Source organism: Perca flavescens, chromosome 21 (genome assembly GCF_004354835.1).
Source record: "Perca flavescens isolate YP-PL-M2 chromosome 21, PFLA_1.0, whole genome shotgun sequence".
NCBI classification, from domain to species: Eukaryota; Metazoa; Chordata; class Actinopteri; order Perciformes; family Percidae; genus Perca; species Perca flavescens.
Genome location: NC_041351.1, coordinates 5,953,982 through 5,971,044, shown reverse-complemented (window position 1 = coordinate 5,971,044; position 17,063 = coordinate 5,953,982). Strand labels below are relative to the sequence as shown.

The following is a 17,063-nucleotide window of genomic DNA, read 5'->3' as shown; positions in this document are numbered from 1 at the left end:
TATATATATATGATATATAAATATCTATGAGCAAACACCATCTCCAGATGTGCTGCGAAGTTAGTGAACCTTACTAAGAATTTTTAGTCGACGTTTATTTTTTATTTTATTTTTTGTGGCGCGAATTTAGTTGAATTCCTAGAAAATAATAAATGTTTGGTTAAATAGAAAAATAAAATAAAAATTGTCAGTCCCACGCCCTTACGCAGCACACTTACCGGAAGCCAAAAAATATCCTAGAATGGCAAAGGCATGACCCTTCCTACTCTCCTTCTGATTGGCTAGCACTCACTGTCTGCTGTGGTTGGGTTGGTAAGCTTTAGGCAAGAGGAGTGGGATTGGTTAGGGTTAGAGAAAGAATGTCGGGGTAAACCAATCAGAGCTCGAGTAAGGCAGAGTAGGGCGGGGCATGCCTTGGAAAAGAAAAAAACTCGCTTATACTGTCGCTTACCGTAGGTACGTTACGATGTGACGTCGCAGTAGTGCTTGTGACTTGCGAAATACAGAAAGGAGCTGGTTAAGAAAACAAGCCTCATTATCTGAGCGTTTTGTGCTTAAATAAAATCTAAACATCGACAAGCAAGAACACATCGACAACTTCCTGCTGGAAACTACCACAGCAGCCGACATCTACCTCATGAAAGTAAGTAGTTTGTCGACTGGCATTAGCATTTAGCTTATGTTTCCTACAGCTAACGTTAGATTGTTTAGAAGTGTAATCATTCAGGCCAGACAACTCTCTATACTATCATTCTGTTTTGTGTTACTTTGAGTTTCTTTACACGGTATCAAGAGACTCGATAATTAACATTTCCCACAAGCTGTTAAATTCTGATTGTTATTTTTGAATTGTAAATAGATTCAGGACATGTAACACTAAATCACCCATCATAGCTAGAATACTTTGTCTGTTTGGAGAAACCGCTGTTTCAGTGGCTGATAAGTTAGTGGAAGAAACCTGGTAGTAATTCGTTTATCTGTGTTATTGGTGATCTAAACTGTCTGAAATCCATGTAGATTATATACATTCTCTAGTTCTAGGTTCTGAAATGTGAGGATTTGCAGGTTTTCTCTGCTATATATCATTGTAAATTGAATATATTTTGGGGGGCTGTAGTCATGTAAAAAAAGAGCAATTTGAAGACATCACGTTGGATACATTTTTCAATTTTTGGACATTTTATGATAAACAACAAATTGATCATTGGGAACCAGTTGACGGATAACTTAATAATGCAAACAATTGTTAGCTGCAACCCTATGCATATGCCAGTCCTCTTATCTTTTCATATCAGTATATATATATATATATATATATATATATATATATATATATATATATATATATATATATATATATATATATAAAGGATGTCTCAAAATTGCCCCTCTCAATTTTATTTCCTTCTATTGTAATGATACATCAATCTGGATCAATATTGATCAATCCTCAACCATCCAATATTATCCATACAAAGTGAAAATATCAATACATATCGTAATCTTTAAGATGTGCCATTATTATAAAAAAAAATCCATTTTATATTCTTTTTTATTCAAAAGGGTAGTTTTTAAATAAAATGTCTGGAAGAGTTTAGTATTGAAATTGTCAATATTTTAGTTGCTTTTTGTAAACACATATGAATGTAACTGATTGTGTTAAATGAGCTTCTGTATCGTCTCGGTTGTAGGCCCGCTTAATCGTATCGTGGCAGACTTTGTGATATCAGTAAAATATTGTATCGTTGTCCTAAGAATCGATATATCGTATTGAGATATAACGGGTGACTTACACCCCTGAATGGCATGTGTCCGTTCTTACTGGTGTGCCACTCCTGATTACTGGTTACGTGTTGCTCCCGGCTCATGATGGGTGAGTCAGACTGACATTGGTTTACTTGTTTGTACACTATCTGGCTAACAAGCTGCTACTGGAGAATGTTACACAGCAGTAAAGAGACTCAACAAACTACTGTAAGTCCAGTAGAGGTTACTCTGCTTTAAACTCTTTTGAAAAAGCCCTTAGGAGTCTGAATCACTAAACCCAACCCCTAAATGGTAATGAGCCTGCAAGAGTGACTCAGTGGATTTTCGCTGACAAGCTTCTCTTTTGGAGGATGAGTCATCAGCTCATGACAACACTATAGAAAACATGCAGTTTGATGTTCTTATCCTGTTTATTGAATTTCCTCCTCATTGATTTCTCCTCTCTTTGCAGTGCAGCACTCGGTAGGATGATCAGCAATCAAGAAGAAGATGTAAGTAACTTCCCACTACTTCTTGTTCTACATTAAATTGCAATATTGATGTCTAATGTGGGTAATCTTGTTGGTGAAATCTAAAACTGCCCTTTTTAAACTTCCACTTAAATGTCAAAGAACAGTGGCCCCATTGATGCATTTAAAAACATTTGAGGAACTTGATCTATTTGAAGAGGTAGCATGTCATGCGTGCACAGTAAATGACTGTAGATCCTAATCTGTTGGTTTAACCACGATGTAGTAAAGCACACAAACGGCAACATTTTTATTTCAACAACAGTGACTTTGTTTCTATTCTTCAGGAGTTTGTTGCAGTGCGGGTCCAAGACCCCCGCATACAGAACGAAGGCTCGTGGAATTCTTATGTGGATTATAAAATATTCCTACATGTGAGTATTAACACCTAAATTACAATATATCTGTTAGTGGGAGCTACTTTAGTGGGAGCTGAAATGATTAGTTAATTAACCGTTTAAGTCCATTTTCAAGCAGGAATGTCAAACATTTTGTGGTTTCAGCTTCTCCCCATGTGAAGTTTGCTGCTTTCTTTGCATTATTTAACAGCACATTGAATATTTTTAAGTTTGGTCAGACAAAATAAGACATTTGAAGGCTAAGGAAGATTGAGAGGGATTGTGTTTTTTTACTATTTTCTGAAATGATTTTGTAAAATAATCGACAACAAACATAAATGTTGGCTTCTGATGATGTAGAATATTATTCTAAAACGGATCAAAGGTGTGTTAATAATGAGTCAAATCCACTATGAGTAGCCTTTGTGGTTGAAAAGTTTCACACAAATAAACTAGCCTCACCCTAAATTATGACAAAAAGAGTTTCTCGCCAGATAAGTATTACTGGTATTTATTTCATCTTGTGAAGGGCTCATTGCATCGGTAGAATCTGTTCTAAAAGCTACATTGTGTAAGAATTTCTCCCATCTAGCGGGGGAATTGTATATGACAACCAATTGAATATTACTTTCTAGGCCCTCCCATTCCGATTGCGTTTTAACTCCTACGGTGGCCATATTATTCCAAGAAGTACGACTTCGTCCGTGAGTGTTCCTTCCAGTGTAACAATAGTTTTACATTATCGTTATTTTGGTACCATTTCATTGCTAACATCAGCTATCAAGTTCCCAAACGAATGCAAGCTAATGTTAGTAAAGAATCAGCGTGATCCTCCATCTTCAACAGGCTTTCAAATCTGCCGGCAGTCGCGAGTAATCTCCCCCCTGGCATTCGTCACGGTGCCACTGAGTGTAAAAGCGAGAAAGGCGGAGGTATGTCCCTCTTTGGCTAATGTCCTTTAAAGATGGAGGTGCAACATGGCAGTATACATACGAATACATACGAGCTTTAAAAAAACAAAAAATGCAAGTATCCTTCAAAAACACTCCAAGGAATCCTTCAAAGGAGGCTCGCGTTTTTATTTTTTAAAACCATAATCCACGGTGCAGTGAGCCCTTCTAAGGATGGAATAAGCACAATACACCTGAAGTATTCAAAGAGCACCTGTAAGCAGGGCTCAACGCTAACTTTTTTTAAGTGGTTACCGTTACTGTCGAGCCCTGCCTGTATGTGATCACCACAAAGACCCAGCAGCGCTTCTACTTCATTGTCTTCAAGAATTACAGGCAGTTTTATACCATTGTACAAGTTTTTCACTCTAATCCACAAAATTGCAGTTTTCTATTAAGCCTGTCTCATACTACAAAATACACGTGAAGGTTATAAGAGGATTCAAAAGCTTGGAGCTTCAGATAATAATACCATACAACTTTTAAGAACATTCCTCGATTTCAGCTTTTAAAGGAACACGCCGACTTATTGGGAATTTATCTTATTCACCGTAACCCCCAGAGTTAGACTAGTCCATACATACCCTTCTCATCTCTGTGCGTGCTGTAATGCTGTCTGACGGCTCCAGCGGCATCAGGCCAGCACAGACCATGCAGGTGAATGGTTCCAGTAATCCTACTGCTCCGAATAAGTGACAAAATAACACCAACATGTTCCTATTTACATGTTGTGATTTATAGAGTCACAGCGTGTACAAAAAACAACATAACATGAGACACAACCGTCTTCTAACTGTAAACAAACCGGGAACTGTATTCTCAGGCGGAAGAATATAGTACTTGGGCGGAGTGATATGCTCGCAGCTAGCCTGTCTGAGAATATAGTTCCTGGTTTGTTTACTGTTAGAAGATGGCTGTGTCTCATGTTACATTGTTTTTTGTACACGCTGTGACTCTACAAATCACAACATGTAAATAGGAACATGTTGGCGTTATTTTGTCACTTTTGTCACAATTGGGAGCAGTAGGCTAGTTGGAACCAGTTACCTGCAGGATCTGTGCTAGGCTAAGCTAATGCTGGAGCCGTCAGGCAGCGTTACAGCACACACGGAGATGAGAAGGGTATGTATGGACTTGTCTTACTCTGGGGGTTACGGTGAATAAGCTAAATTCCCAATAAGTCGGCGTGTTCCTTTAAGCTAACTCCAATCTTGGGAAACCACTGAGTTTGCTGCAGCATGGATTCCTTACGTTGTGTTTAGACAGGAGTTGATGTGGTTGCCTGGGCAGCGGCCTGGCTGGGGAATGCTGTGTCAGCAGCGAGTCTTCATTCCTAGACGGATGTTCTGTGTGGGTGTTGACTCATGAGATTGGCTAAGATCACGTGACCTCACATGATCTTATATCATTTTGGGTGTCCTCAATATGCTATTGTTTTTCACAGCTAATTGTGAGCCCACAAAATGTACACGTTAGAATTTTAAACATTTCTAGATCTTTCAACACCTAAAAAAAACCTGTCTCAATAAGTCGCCTGCATTTAACAATTTCTACTGTTAGTATTTTTAAAGCTCCTAAAAAAATGGCTCAATGTCTAATCGATCTTAGTATTATGGAAGACTGCAACCAACAATTATATCATTATCAATCATCCTGCTGATTAATTTCTCAATAAACTGATGCATTGCTTTGTCTATAAAATGTCAGAAAATAGCCAACATGCCTGGTAAAACCACAGCCCACGGGCACATCTTCTTGTTTTGCTTGACCAACAGTCTAAAATCCCAAAAAGATTCAGTTTACCATCATATACAACAAAGACAAGCTCTGAATACTCACCTTTTGAGAAGCTGGAACCAGGCAATGTTTATTTTTTCCTTAAAAAAATGACTTAAATAGATAATTTTCTTTTGAAAAATCAAGTGTATTGACTGAAACGGGGGAGTCATGGTGAGGAAGTGTTGCTTCCGAGGAGTTATCATCTATTGGTATTGGTTTTAACGACAAGAACTTAACCGACGCCGTTTGTAATTGATTACGATCTGTCAGATGGGAGCTTGTCATGCAAACATCAGTTGACTGCCCCACATATAACTGGAACACATTTGACATGTGATGTTTTAGTTCTGCCGTTCATAAAAGACCAAAACTAAGCACTGAGCCCACTGATTTTTAATAAAAAAAAAAAGGCTCAGTAATTTCCTAAAACAGCTGTTTTTTTTTTTTTTTTTTATCAAACATTACTAAAACAGAAGGAAATAGTGCATTTGTTTGGGACTATTTTTCGCAGAGGATTAATCCAGATTTGGTGCTCTAGTGAGCATTTGTTGCAGCAGGACGGTGTGTGGCGGATTGAGTCAAAATAAACGTGTGTGTGTGTGTGTGTGTGTGTGTGTGTGTGTGTGTGTGTGTGTGTGTGTGTGTGTGTGTGTGTGTGTGTGTGTGTGTGTGTGTGTGTGTGTGTGTGTGTGTGTGTGTGTGTGTGTGTGTGTGTGTGTGTGTGTGTGTGTGTGTGTGTGTGTGTGTGTGTGTGTGTGTGTGTGTGTGTGTGTGTGTGTGTGTGTGTGTGTGTTCGTAGTGATGAAGGAACATGTCACCCAGTGCAACAGTGTGGCTCACTGATGTGTTTTTAACAACAACTGAGCTCTACGGCACACAGAAAGAAGATATATCAGGCTGTGATGCACACACAATACTTGTTAGATACATTCACTGTTGGTGTTTCTGTTTTATTTTGGGATCTGTTGACAATAAGAAAAATACCAAATATTCCCAGACTTTCCCTGTAATGTGATGTTACATTGCCTCATAATTTGGCTCTGTATAATAATCGTATTAGACGCATTGTTGAATGTGATACATATTGTTTTCATTCCCAGACCAACAGTAAAGCCTTCACAGCCAAGACGTCGTGCGTGCGTCGGCGTTACAGTGAGTTCGTCTGGCTCAGGAAGAAGCTTCAGAAGAACGCTGGTTTGGTGTAAGTTGTTGTGAAGAGCTAGTCCTGTTCTTCTATTCTTTAAAGGTTTTTTAATGCCATTGTGATAAGAGATAACATTAACACAAATTGGTTTGCATGTCGCCATTCTTTGCTAAAGTTCACCTACATGGCCACCTAAGAGTTACTGATATTTACATGGTTGCTTGTTTTCATCCATCTAGGCCAGTCCCAGAGCTTCCAGGAAAGTCCTTCTTCTCCTTCAACAATGAGGACTTCCTGGAGAGAAGAAGGAAAGGACTTCAGGCCTTTTTGGACAAGTAAGTTCTTCTTATTCTTAAAAAAAAAAAAAAAAAAAAAACATTTGATCTGCAATTTCTGTAATGCAAGCCACCTTAATAACAAATACCTTTTGTCCTGGCAGTGTGGTGAACATGACAGTATGCCTGTCAGACAGCCAGCTCCACCTCTTCCTGCAGACTCAGCTGCCAGTCGGTCACATCCTGGACTGTGTGCAGGGCCACACTCCCTACTCCGTGACGGACGCCATCCTCACCTACGCCTCGTCCAATCGGGGCTTCGCTCAGGCTCAAGAGGACGATTCCATCAAGGAGCCAAGTTTGACTATTTCTTATGAGTCCATGGAGAGGTATGACTGATATAAAATATTGATATAGGCCATATGGGGTGCAAATAATGTTACCTTTGCATGATCCCTTCTATTTATTTAAGGTTATTCATGCTGTATCTGTCATACTGAAAGCACTCAAAGGTTATTCATGCTGTATCTGTCATACTGAAAGCACTGATGGATGGTTAAAGTTATTATTGTAACGTAATAGTAATACCTTGTCACAAAACCCAGACGTCAGGAAGAGAAAATAATGTCTTTCTGACCAGGGAGACAGAAAATGCATCACATATAGTTTCCTCAGAACAAGACAACGATAGTGAAAGTAATGCAGGATGTGATATAATATAGTCATGTGCACATCATCTGACAGCTAAACAGGATATACGTTATGTAGGAAGAGCACCTTACTCCGACCGGTCTCAAGTCTTTCCCATACACCGTGTCATTTCATACAACAGTGGCCTTCTGTTTACAGAGGAGCCAAGTGACCTGAGTATGGGTAATCCAAACTTGAATAATTGATAAAACAATGTTTCTTATGCAAGTTTACTTACACAGCTGCATAGTCTGATGTTGATTCTCAAGGGTTCAGCCAGGTAGCTTAGCATAAAGACTAGACTAACAAGTGGAAACGGCTAGTCTGGCAAAGTAAACAAAGTGTTGACGATCTTCTCATCTAACTCTTGGCAAGAAAGTGAATAAGCGTATTTCCCAAAATTTTAAACTATTATTCTATGCAAGTTCCTGTTCTGTTGTAATCGTGAGTTAAGGTAAATGTTTTCTCTTTCGCCCTTTACAGTCCAGCTCCTCATCAACCTTGCCTACAACCTAGAGAGAGCTTCAGCCCTGAGCTTTTGTCCTGTAATGACTCGGACCCTCTTGAAGGTTTGCTGGAGGTCTGCGATGAGGACACAGTTGAGTTACAGAACAAGGAGAAATCCTCAGTAAGGGTCCTCCAGAAAAACAATCATCTAGAGGCCGTTGTTGTGGACCCTGGCCCGACAGAGGTGACTTTTTTTCTGGGTGAAAGCCAAGATGTTGCTGAGAGTCTCAGCCCTGCAGAACAGATCCAGCAAAGATGCTGTCAGATACAAACACCAGTGGAGGTGCACTCGCCCATGGGGCCTGACTTCGAAGAGAACAAGATGGACAGCTTGTTTGAGGGGTGTTCAGCAAGAGAGGAGAGCGTTACATTAGATACAGAAGAAGAAACTGTTCCTCATCCAGACACAGAGAAAAAAGCTGATCAGTGGGAAAGTTCAGTGGAGGCAAAGACGGAAAAGGTTTTAGAAAATCATGTAACCTCTGAAGTTAGTGCTATCAACGTGTTTGAGACCACCGAGGTTCATGTTGAAGATGTCAGCTGTCCGGAGGGGTTTAAGAACTCAGACGAACACAAAGAGCCAGACAACGAAAAAAGTGATGAATCTGAGAGCAAAGAGGAGACGCCACTTCAGTCAGAAATCCATGAAGACACCCACAATGTGCACAGTGTCCCAGAGGTGCAACGCAGTGGCGATGACACTGTTCAACCAATGGACCAAGTCGAACAGGAAGAGGATCTGGTTAGGACCAAAGAGGACAGTGACGAGGACAGCCACTCAATTTCCAATGAGAGCATCGTCAAAGTCAGCGATGAAGAAAGCATTTGTGAAGAGGCCGAGGACTCAATCCAGGCTGCAATTGGCTACATGAAGACGTCTCCTGAGGAGGTCACTCACTGGTCACATGTAGATCCCTCCAGTAGAAACATTTTGGACCTACACATGAATGGATGCCCTGTGGAAAAAGAGGACATTTCAGTCAGGGAGAACGAGGACCTGCAATACATTAGCAACAAGAGTGACTTGAATCATTTTCTGGATTTGAACTCACCTGTAACTGGTGTAGATTTGACTGAAAATAGTGACTTCAGCATCTTAGAGAGCAGCTGCACGCCTGGATTAGCTCATAGTAAATGTATGGAGCAGGAAGCCTTGTCCTCGCTGTCTTTTGACGCCTCAGAGGAGACTCACGAGGTGGAGGTGCATTACTTAGACAGCTGAATGGCACAACATAGGGGGGCTGCACACTCACAGAGTCAGAGAAATGGATTGTGGGAGTTGTTGTCTGCCAAAGGCACATTCGTTCATACGCACATACATAAAACATCTGCTCATTATATACCATCGACACAATGTAGATGATCCGGTCTGTCACACGTGTTGTAGGTTCAACTTTTTTTTTAACGGTGTATGTTTAATTTTCATTTACACTCAGGTGAACTAAATATTGGCAATGTTTTTCTCCTCTGCCAGCAGAGGGTGCTCAAGTTAACAAAAGCATACAAGCATCTTAGGGTTGATTTACTCGTTTGCAAAAGAGCTGGAGGTTTTATTGTTGTGTAAACATAAAATGTGATTTTACATATGTTCATTTTAAACTTAATGTGATTGCTCTGAAATTTAGTCTTGTTATACTTTATTAAAGAGACAAATAATAGAAATATACACTTGAATTAAATAATGAATTTACCTTTTTTCAAGTGTGTAGTAACACTCACTTCTGTATGCACTTTTAAAGAGTTTGTGATTGCTGTAATTGAGCCTATTAAAAAAGAAAATCCAAATCTACAGTCAAATGCTTTTTGTTGCTTAAAGGGGCTGTACTCGATATTCAGAACATTAATATAGCAGCAAAGAAATATTTGCTATGTAAAGATATAGTGAAGTAATGGCGTCCTGAGTAGAAAATGAAGTCACACTTTCTCTGTGTGTTGTAATCTGAGTTTCTTCATCTTCGGTCCAGCCGTGCATGCTTGCATGCGAGTGCCTCGTGCGCCGGTATCAGACGCTGAGGACCGTAACAAAGAGCTGGCATTGGATGAGTTGGGGAACGATATGTGAGAGCCGTGGCGAGGCAAGCCCAGACCCCTTTCTGTTTCTCAATACCAAGTACAGACCCTGTAAGGCATAGTTTTTTTCTAAAATCACTGCCTACATTTAAAATGTTTAGTTCTGTGAGCACAGGCCTTCATTCCAGTTACCATAGTATGAAACTTGTGTAAAAGCTGGCTGCAGTTTGACGTCAAGATTGTTTTCACACACTGCTGCTGCTGCTTGTGATTCTAATTAATTTCGTTGCATCGTTTAAAAAAGGGGCCCCGAGTTTATTGTGCCGTTGGTGGTTGCACATAGAGATGAGCCTCGTCACTCATCCCGTGTCACAGCTGTGGGATCTGGTAGGTGGATTGTAGTTCTGGGTTTTGCTTTCTCTCTACACTGTAAATGAGTAGTTGTATTATTTTTGCAAAGTTGCTTTTAAGTTTTTTTTTTTTTTTTAAAAGAATGTCCCCTCTTCAATGAAGACCTATTTTATAACGTGGATCTACAGAGGCTACGATAACCTGAGTGACTGTCCATGTAAATCTAACTTAATTTCAAATAAATAGTTTTTCTTCTTTACTGTGTTACATGTGACTGTTTATTTCTGTGGATTTCATATTACTGATTTTATTATACATGTCTTAATAAAACACATCTCATGGTTTTGACAAAATATTAATGCAACCCTGCCACCTAGTGGCTGGAAATAAAACCGTTTAATAACCACAGAATGTTACCTGGAAAAAACACACACAGACAAGCAGTAAAGGCTGTTACTATTTTTTGGGGATTTATGTTAAAAACTCCAGTTACAATGTAGTTTGAAATATTTTACATATTGTACATTCCATCTGTTGATATTTTTTATTTAATGTCAGTGATAAAACAAGAAAATAAAAACATTTCAACCGGTGAATTGATAAATGTTTCGGTCCACAATAACTAATCGATTATTACTTGGGCTGCAACTAACAATTATTTTTACTATACTGTTGGTTAATCTTCTGATTAATCAATTACACATTTAGTATTTGGAAGATCACATTTACCAGAGCCCAATGACAATTTCAAATTACTTTTTTGTGTCCAATCTGTAGTCAAAAACACAAGTATATTAAGCAGTAAATCCCAGAGAAGAGAAACTTTTCTCTTAATTACATAAACAATTAATTATCAAATTGTTATTGCTTAGTTTTCTGTCAATGGTTGCTCTAGTTTGTCCATCATGTATGTAAGACCTTTACCAATGGTTTATAGTGTACAGAAATAAGCACTACGGCAGCAGACTTACAGTCTTATGAGAGAGAATCATTTTCAAATTACAAAAAAATTATCTGCACGGTGCTGTCTGTGAAATTCATGGCCGGACGCGTCAGCAGCAGCTGTAAAATAAAAAATAAATAAACACGCTATCAGAGAAACAAGCATTAATAATTCAGTATTCATTCTAAGCTGTGCCTAACAGTATAAGGAAATCATTTTCTTAAATAGGACAACCGCACTGTAATCACGCTTTTGTTGCACATATTTATTCTCACCCAGTGCCCCGTTCAGATTGCTTTATGCAATACTTCTTCCAGCCAGCAGATGCCATAAATGGCAGGTCAACGACTGAATATACCTCTATGGCAACCTGGAAGAGCACCAGGGGGACCGTTTCTGTGTATTAGGCCACAGTAATGGTCCATAATGCTGATGATAAGAGAGTGCCTCGGTACCTGTTGGAGCTCAGAGGATGTAGGCAGGGTGCAGGAAGTCCTTGGGGACGATACCCACAGTGCCGTTCAGCTCACCGACCCACCAGCCGTGAATGTTGTACTCCTAGACCCAAATTGAACAAACAAAGAACCGTAAATCTCCGAGGGGTCCAAGGACAAGTAAACAAAGCAGGATTAAGCACCAATCTCACATTTTTATTTGATTTGAGTGTACTGTTTGTCCCATGTTATTAACATTAGAACAACCATTCGAATGATTTGAACTGCAATTACACGAGGCCCTGATCCCTTACAGTGGCTACTAAAATAATAAGGTTAAAACTGTATCGACTCAACTTTAGCAAAGGAAATCCAGGAGAGTCTAGATCCCACCTGTGAAACAGCCATGTACAATATTGTAATAGACACTCGGGTGCATTGGCCTCGGGGGTTTCATTCAAAAATGGGGGAAAAACGGTAAACAAGACTATTGAGACAGTAAGTGTCTAAAATAAAAACGGCTTATTTATTTTTTTACTGCTCAGAAGCCATAACAACAGCCTGTCTGTTCTCCCAGACTAATTATAACGGGACTTCAATTCTGCACTGTGCTTTATAAGGAAACTGGAAACTGGAGTCTTCCATTTATACATAGAAAAAACTAAACTAATGCTCTGTAACTTCAACTGGTGACTTGAAAAAATAAGATGATAATATGAAGTTAATCTGCATTCTCACTTTCATATCACCAAAAGAGGAATACCTTTAGGACATACAATAAAATAAGCAGCTTCAGCAAATACTTGTGGGCATTTGCAATCATTTTAGACATTTTATAGACTTAATGTTAAGGGGCATAAAAACAACAACAAAGCATTATGATCCCATTTGTATAGTTTTAATCAATTAAATTCGGAAATAAAAATAAAATTATTTTTTGTCATTCAAACAAACCTGACTTCTGTTTATGTAGTTAAGAAATACAATAAAACTGACTGGACTTTGACTGACTGGATAAAAAACTAAATTGTGAGATAAATAGGAGGAAAGTATGTATCCTACAAGATGTTAAAAATATATAATTTAGATACACTGAGCTGCTGTCGTTAAAGACAAAAATTTGACCTTAAAAATAAATGTCACTCTTTTTCGTAGAGGCTTAATGTAATGTATAATTATTGTTGGCTAAATCAGTTGAGTTGATTTTTACAATGTTCATTTGGAAGTATCTAAATTAATTGAATTTGTGGGTGGATTGTGACATTTTATGTTGCATTTAATCCATGTTAGATCACATGTATACTCTCCTAATACACAATGAATTGGTTATTAGGTTAAATAATCAAGGAATAATTGTAAGTGAACATATTCTAGTTCGAACCCATAAAGAATTGAAAACATGCAGATCTTTTACATGTATGAGACATTTTCCATCGCTTTTCCGCATCTAAAAACTCAATTTCAGCCCTCTCACATTCTGTAAGACTGAAATAACAAAATATTTGATTCATTCTTACATTTTAGAAACATGAGTCACATCAACAACCACATGATCATCTGATTGCAGCAGTTGGGCTCTAACTAGATCTGTACTGGATCAATATTTGGCTAGATACCAGAGGGGCGTTGAAGCCAAGCAGAGGAGGCACCAGCCGGCCGTCATTTTCCTGCCCTGATGGAACGAGGAGCCTGGCCACTCATCTCTCCTCTGTTCTCCAGCAGATTGAGAATGGCTGCGTGAACAGTTTTGTTCCGGCACTGAGGACAAGATGAAACGCTACACACATACTACATACATGCAAGCAGACACGTGTACATATACGTTTTACTTGTCTGAGATTGGAATCAGACTTCACTTCTTGCTCTAACAGGTTCCAGTTGTGAAAACACACATTCTCTGACGTGATGAACGGCATTTTGTCAAAGGTTCAGCCTATCATCCAGACCTGACACCCCTCTCCATCCAGAGGAATGAGGCCTGCAGCTAATGAGAGGTGTTTGGACAGCAAGGATGAATGGATCGCTTAGAAGGTGATAAACCACAAGACTCAAGTGTTCTTACAGCACAAACAGGTACCCACAATAAGCAGATTGTCCATCCAGGCCTCATCGTTTTCCCCTAAAAACCTCGCTTACAGCTCACACTGGGATGCTCCAGCATGCTTGGCTTTCTGACAAACTCTGACTGACAATTCAGTGTGTGTCTGAACTCATAAAGCAGGGGAAAGTTAGGTCAGAAATGGTCTTTTGATGCTCCCCATAAGACTGTAGAGGGAAAAGCCCAGTTGCGGAAAGCTGGCTCTGGTTCCCATTCGTGATAACGTGAACAGAGGAGGAGGAGAGGAGAGACAGACGGACGGGGGGGGGAGGCATTGGAGAGAGGGAGCGAAACAGTTTTTCTCTCCCTTGGGGGAGTCGCAGCACTATTCCACCAACCGTAGTGACAGAGTTTTATTTATCTCCGTGGCCCATCTGTGCAGTCAGTCTCAAATTCTCCCTGAGAAAGGTCTTTTGGATTATCAGCGCCGCCATTTTAATACAACTGCTACATCACAGAGTGGGTGCCAATGGCGGTGGAAGTCTGTCAGGCGTGCAGAGTCCATCTTCCTCATACTTGAAAAGGGTTCATCCAGAGTACACCTGCTGTAATAAAGACATTCCAAAAGGCATGGAGAGTGAATTATCCAAATCACAAAAACTATTCTAACTCCTTAATATCCTCTTCCTTCTGTTTGTTTTCCTCTTTTTTTGTCTTTTAGGTTGATTTGTTTTTGTGTGATGCTGTATCTTAAGCTCTGAAATGCTAACGTTGGGGCACAGAACAGGCATGTATCGGCTCATCGGGGCAAGTTGTTTAAGTTGTTCTTCTGATAGGGGAGATGTTCCCTCCAAGAGGCTCAGGGGTGATGAAAAAAAGCGTCTCCCAGAGTGGCTGAGTTCTGGGAAATGTCTGTTTTTACCTCATTACCAAGATGTAGCAGGACACACAGTGTGTATTCTGAGAAGTGACACATATCAGAGCTGCAGTTTGCTGCAACCTGGATGCAGATCAGATCCACTCTGTGGGAGCAGAGGGAGGAAGACTGGTGCCAAACAGCGCCGTGTCGTGGCGGCTGCGGCGCGTTGACTCATTGACCTCCCGGTGACTCCTCCGCCGAGAAAGCGGGGGAATGAGCGTGGGCGGGGCTGGCACTGAGAGTGGGTTGCCATGACAACACCTGCAGTGTACCGGCGCGATCGTTTATTTACCACTCAGGGGGCTGGCTAATGGTGGCATTCTGATAGGCCCATCGCTCATGTTCCCGACCGGAGGACGGATTGACAGCTACCCGAGCCTGAAGCGGGGAGAAGGTGAGTCGAGGTTGGTTGGACGCGCTGAAAGACAACGGGTGAGGCGGGTGATGCCATTATCACCATCATGTGCCTAAACAAAACACAGCTTTAATATGTCTCGCTGTCAGGAAATGAATGCACCTTTTTTGGGGAAATTTTAAATTCTGTAGAGATTCAGACTCCGTGTCCTCTTCTTTCACTCTTTTTTCTTTCTCATCTTCACACACACACACAAACACACACACACACACACACAGACACACACACAATCCCAAATGCATACAAACTAGGGGGAGTGCTAATAAGCCTGACACATGAGGCATCTTTCCTCGGCCACCAGCTGACTGAGGCAGGCCTTGGGCGTGATGGAGCGCAGGAAGTCTCTCATTGCCCTGCCGCTGAACCCGCTGCCTGGGTGTTACAATCTCTCCCTCCCTCCTTCCACATCTCCAACCCCCTCCCTCCTTTCCTCCCCTTCCTCTCTTTCCATCTCTCCTGTAGCAGCCTTTTTCCGCTTGCATCCTCTATGTTGTTGTTTTTTCTGCATTTCTTTCTCCTCTACATCGACTCATCAGATGCACTGCAGCTCTCTGCAGTTATTCCATCACTGGTCACTCTAACAAAGAAACATGGACACCTCTACCAGACAGAAGCCCATGAGCTGTAACTCGCTATTAGGTTACCGAGCTCCCCTCACAGGTAATACCTCACATATGACCTGACAAAACCCAAAACTGTGGGGGAAAATGCTTATTTTGGGGCAGTTATAAGGATTCTGTGCCAAAAGAAATCTTGTCGAAATTCATCCAGAAATATGGATGATAATTCTGCACAACCAGAGATTGAAATGGCTACTTAGTGTCCATTTTTTCCAAGTGGGCTTTTAATTAAATCAGTGAATTGGCTTCAAATTGGAAACATGACAGAGCATGAGAACGTTTGAAAATATCTCAGGGACGATGAGATTTAATAAAAAGAAAACCTACTCGCTCCTTTCTAATGCACGCCTGGGATTACAGATAGCTCCTTAACTTAATAGCAATTTAAAGTGGATTTGTGTATGCCACTGAGTGTCTGTAATGATGGCTGTTTACGCCGCCCCTCATTTATAATAATTAAGCAGAATGGATTGGGGGTGGGTTGCTCGGACGCAGTTCTGGGCTATTGGCTTGGGCTGAATAATGACCTACTGTAGTTGACCGGGGGATGACCGCTGCCTCCTGCATGACCCCAAACCCCAGACTCACCCCCTGCTACTTTGGGTGGTAAATAGGATGTCTTGCCTGTCTATAGCGTCTTGGTGTCTATGGCCACAATAGCAGCCAGGGGTCTTTAAATGGGTGTGTGACAGAGAAAAGGAGAAAGGAGTGGGGAGACAGGGTTCACACAAAAGAATAAAGGGATCCACCCTCTTTGTCTCTCTTGCTTGACTTTTCCCATCTGATTGTTTGCCCACTTTTCCTTTTCTTCAGCTCTATTCAGTTGGTGTGATCTGTTGGCAGCAGCCCAAACAGGCTTGTTAAACAGAGAAAAAGCCTGCAATGACCATAAAGAAAAACTGTCACAGGTAGCCTGGACAAAATTACGAGAATCTCTTATTTCAATTTTTAATAGCATAACTTCTATTTATAAGAGACTATAACTCACAGCAAGTAAATCTATAAGGCTGTAAATCAGCTTCTGGTGTTTGTATAAGTTGTCATTTAATAAAACCGTCCCGTTACAAGACTATGCTAAAAAACTGCCACAAGGTGTCAGTGGTGTCTATGTTCTCATTGTCACTAACAAGCAGCTGCAGCCAAACACTTTGGCCAAATGTGATGTGACGCTCTGCTTTGGGAGACGCATCGGATTGGCTGGCCCTTCTCCCTCTCTCTGCGTTTTGGTTGGAGGGGGAGAGGTGAGCAGTGGGTTGAAGAGAAAGAGGAAGAGGTGGCAGCAGTGCTTGCCAGAGTTTTAAGGACCCTGGATGGGTTTGTGCCATAAATCTCTTCCCACTCCATCCCGCCGTTCTCCATGAGTGCCTGTGGGAT

The 17,063-nt window shown here is 40.7% G+C and overlaps 2 protein-coding genes across 5 annotated transcripts in view; one reads left to right on the top strand and one right to left on the bottom strand.

The window, feature by feature from the left end:
- Positions 1 to 466: 466 nt before the first annotated feature.
- snx11 (sorting nexin 11) lies at positions 467 to 9,235 on the top strand. The gene is made up of 7 exons (XM_028568658.1): positions 467 to 643; positions 2,219 to 2,258; positions 2,564 to 2,650; positions 6,444 to 6,544; positions 6,727 to 6,822; positions 6,927 to 7,151; positions 7,936 to 9,235. The coding sequence occupies exons 2-7, from the start codon at positions 2,235 to 2,237 to the stop codon at positions 9,179 to 9,181; spliced, it is 1,779 nt and encodes a 592-aa protein (XP_028424459.1). The 5' UTR covers positions 467 to 643; positions 2,219 to 2,234; the 3' UTR covers positions 9,182 to 9,235.
- Positions 9,236 to 10,768: 1,533 nt separating this feature from the next.
- skap1 (src kinase associated phosphoprotein 1) overlaps positions 10,769 to 17,063 on the bottom strand; it is a 31,542-nt gene continuing 25,247 nt past the window's right edge. Inside the window, exons 12-13 of one of the 4 annotated variants that reach the window (XM_028568261.1) lie at positions 11,719 to 11,821; positions 10,769 to 11,382 (exon numbers count right to left, since the gene is read on the bottom strand). In XM_028568261.1, the coding sequence (XP_028424062.1) occupies positions 11,729 to 11,821 (93 nt within the window). In that variant the 3' untranslated portion in view covers positions 10,769 to 11,382; positions 11,719 to 11,728. Of the gene's footprint in view, positions 11,383 to 11,718; positions 11,822 to 13,313; positions 13,456 to 16,688; positions 17,055 to 17,063 lie in introns of those variants that run through there. The other 3 variants (XM_028568260.1, XM_028568262.1, XM_028568259.1) reach the window with 3 other exon arrangements.

What these genes read in the sequence shown, in the direction of transcription:
- snx11 (XM_028568658.1), top strand. Translation starts at nt 2,235, where the DNA reads ATGATCAGCAATCAAGAAGAAGAT. An exon ending in ATTATAAAATATTCCTACAT is followed by an intron (nt 2,651 to 6,443) that starts GTGAGTATTAAC and finishes TTTCATTCCCAG; the next exon opens with ACCAACAGTAAAGCCTTCAC. An exon ending in CTTCAGGCCTTTTTGGACAA is followed by an intron (nt 6,823 to 6,926) that starts GTAAGTTCTTCT and finishes TTGTCCTGGCAG; the next exon opens with TGTGGTGAACATGACAGTAT.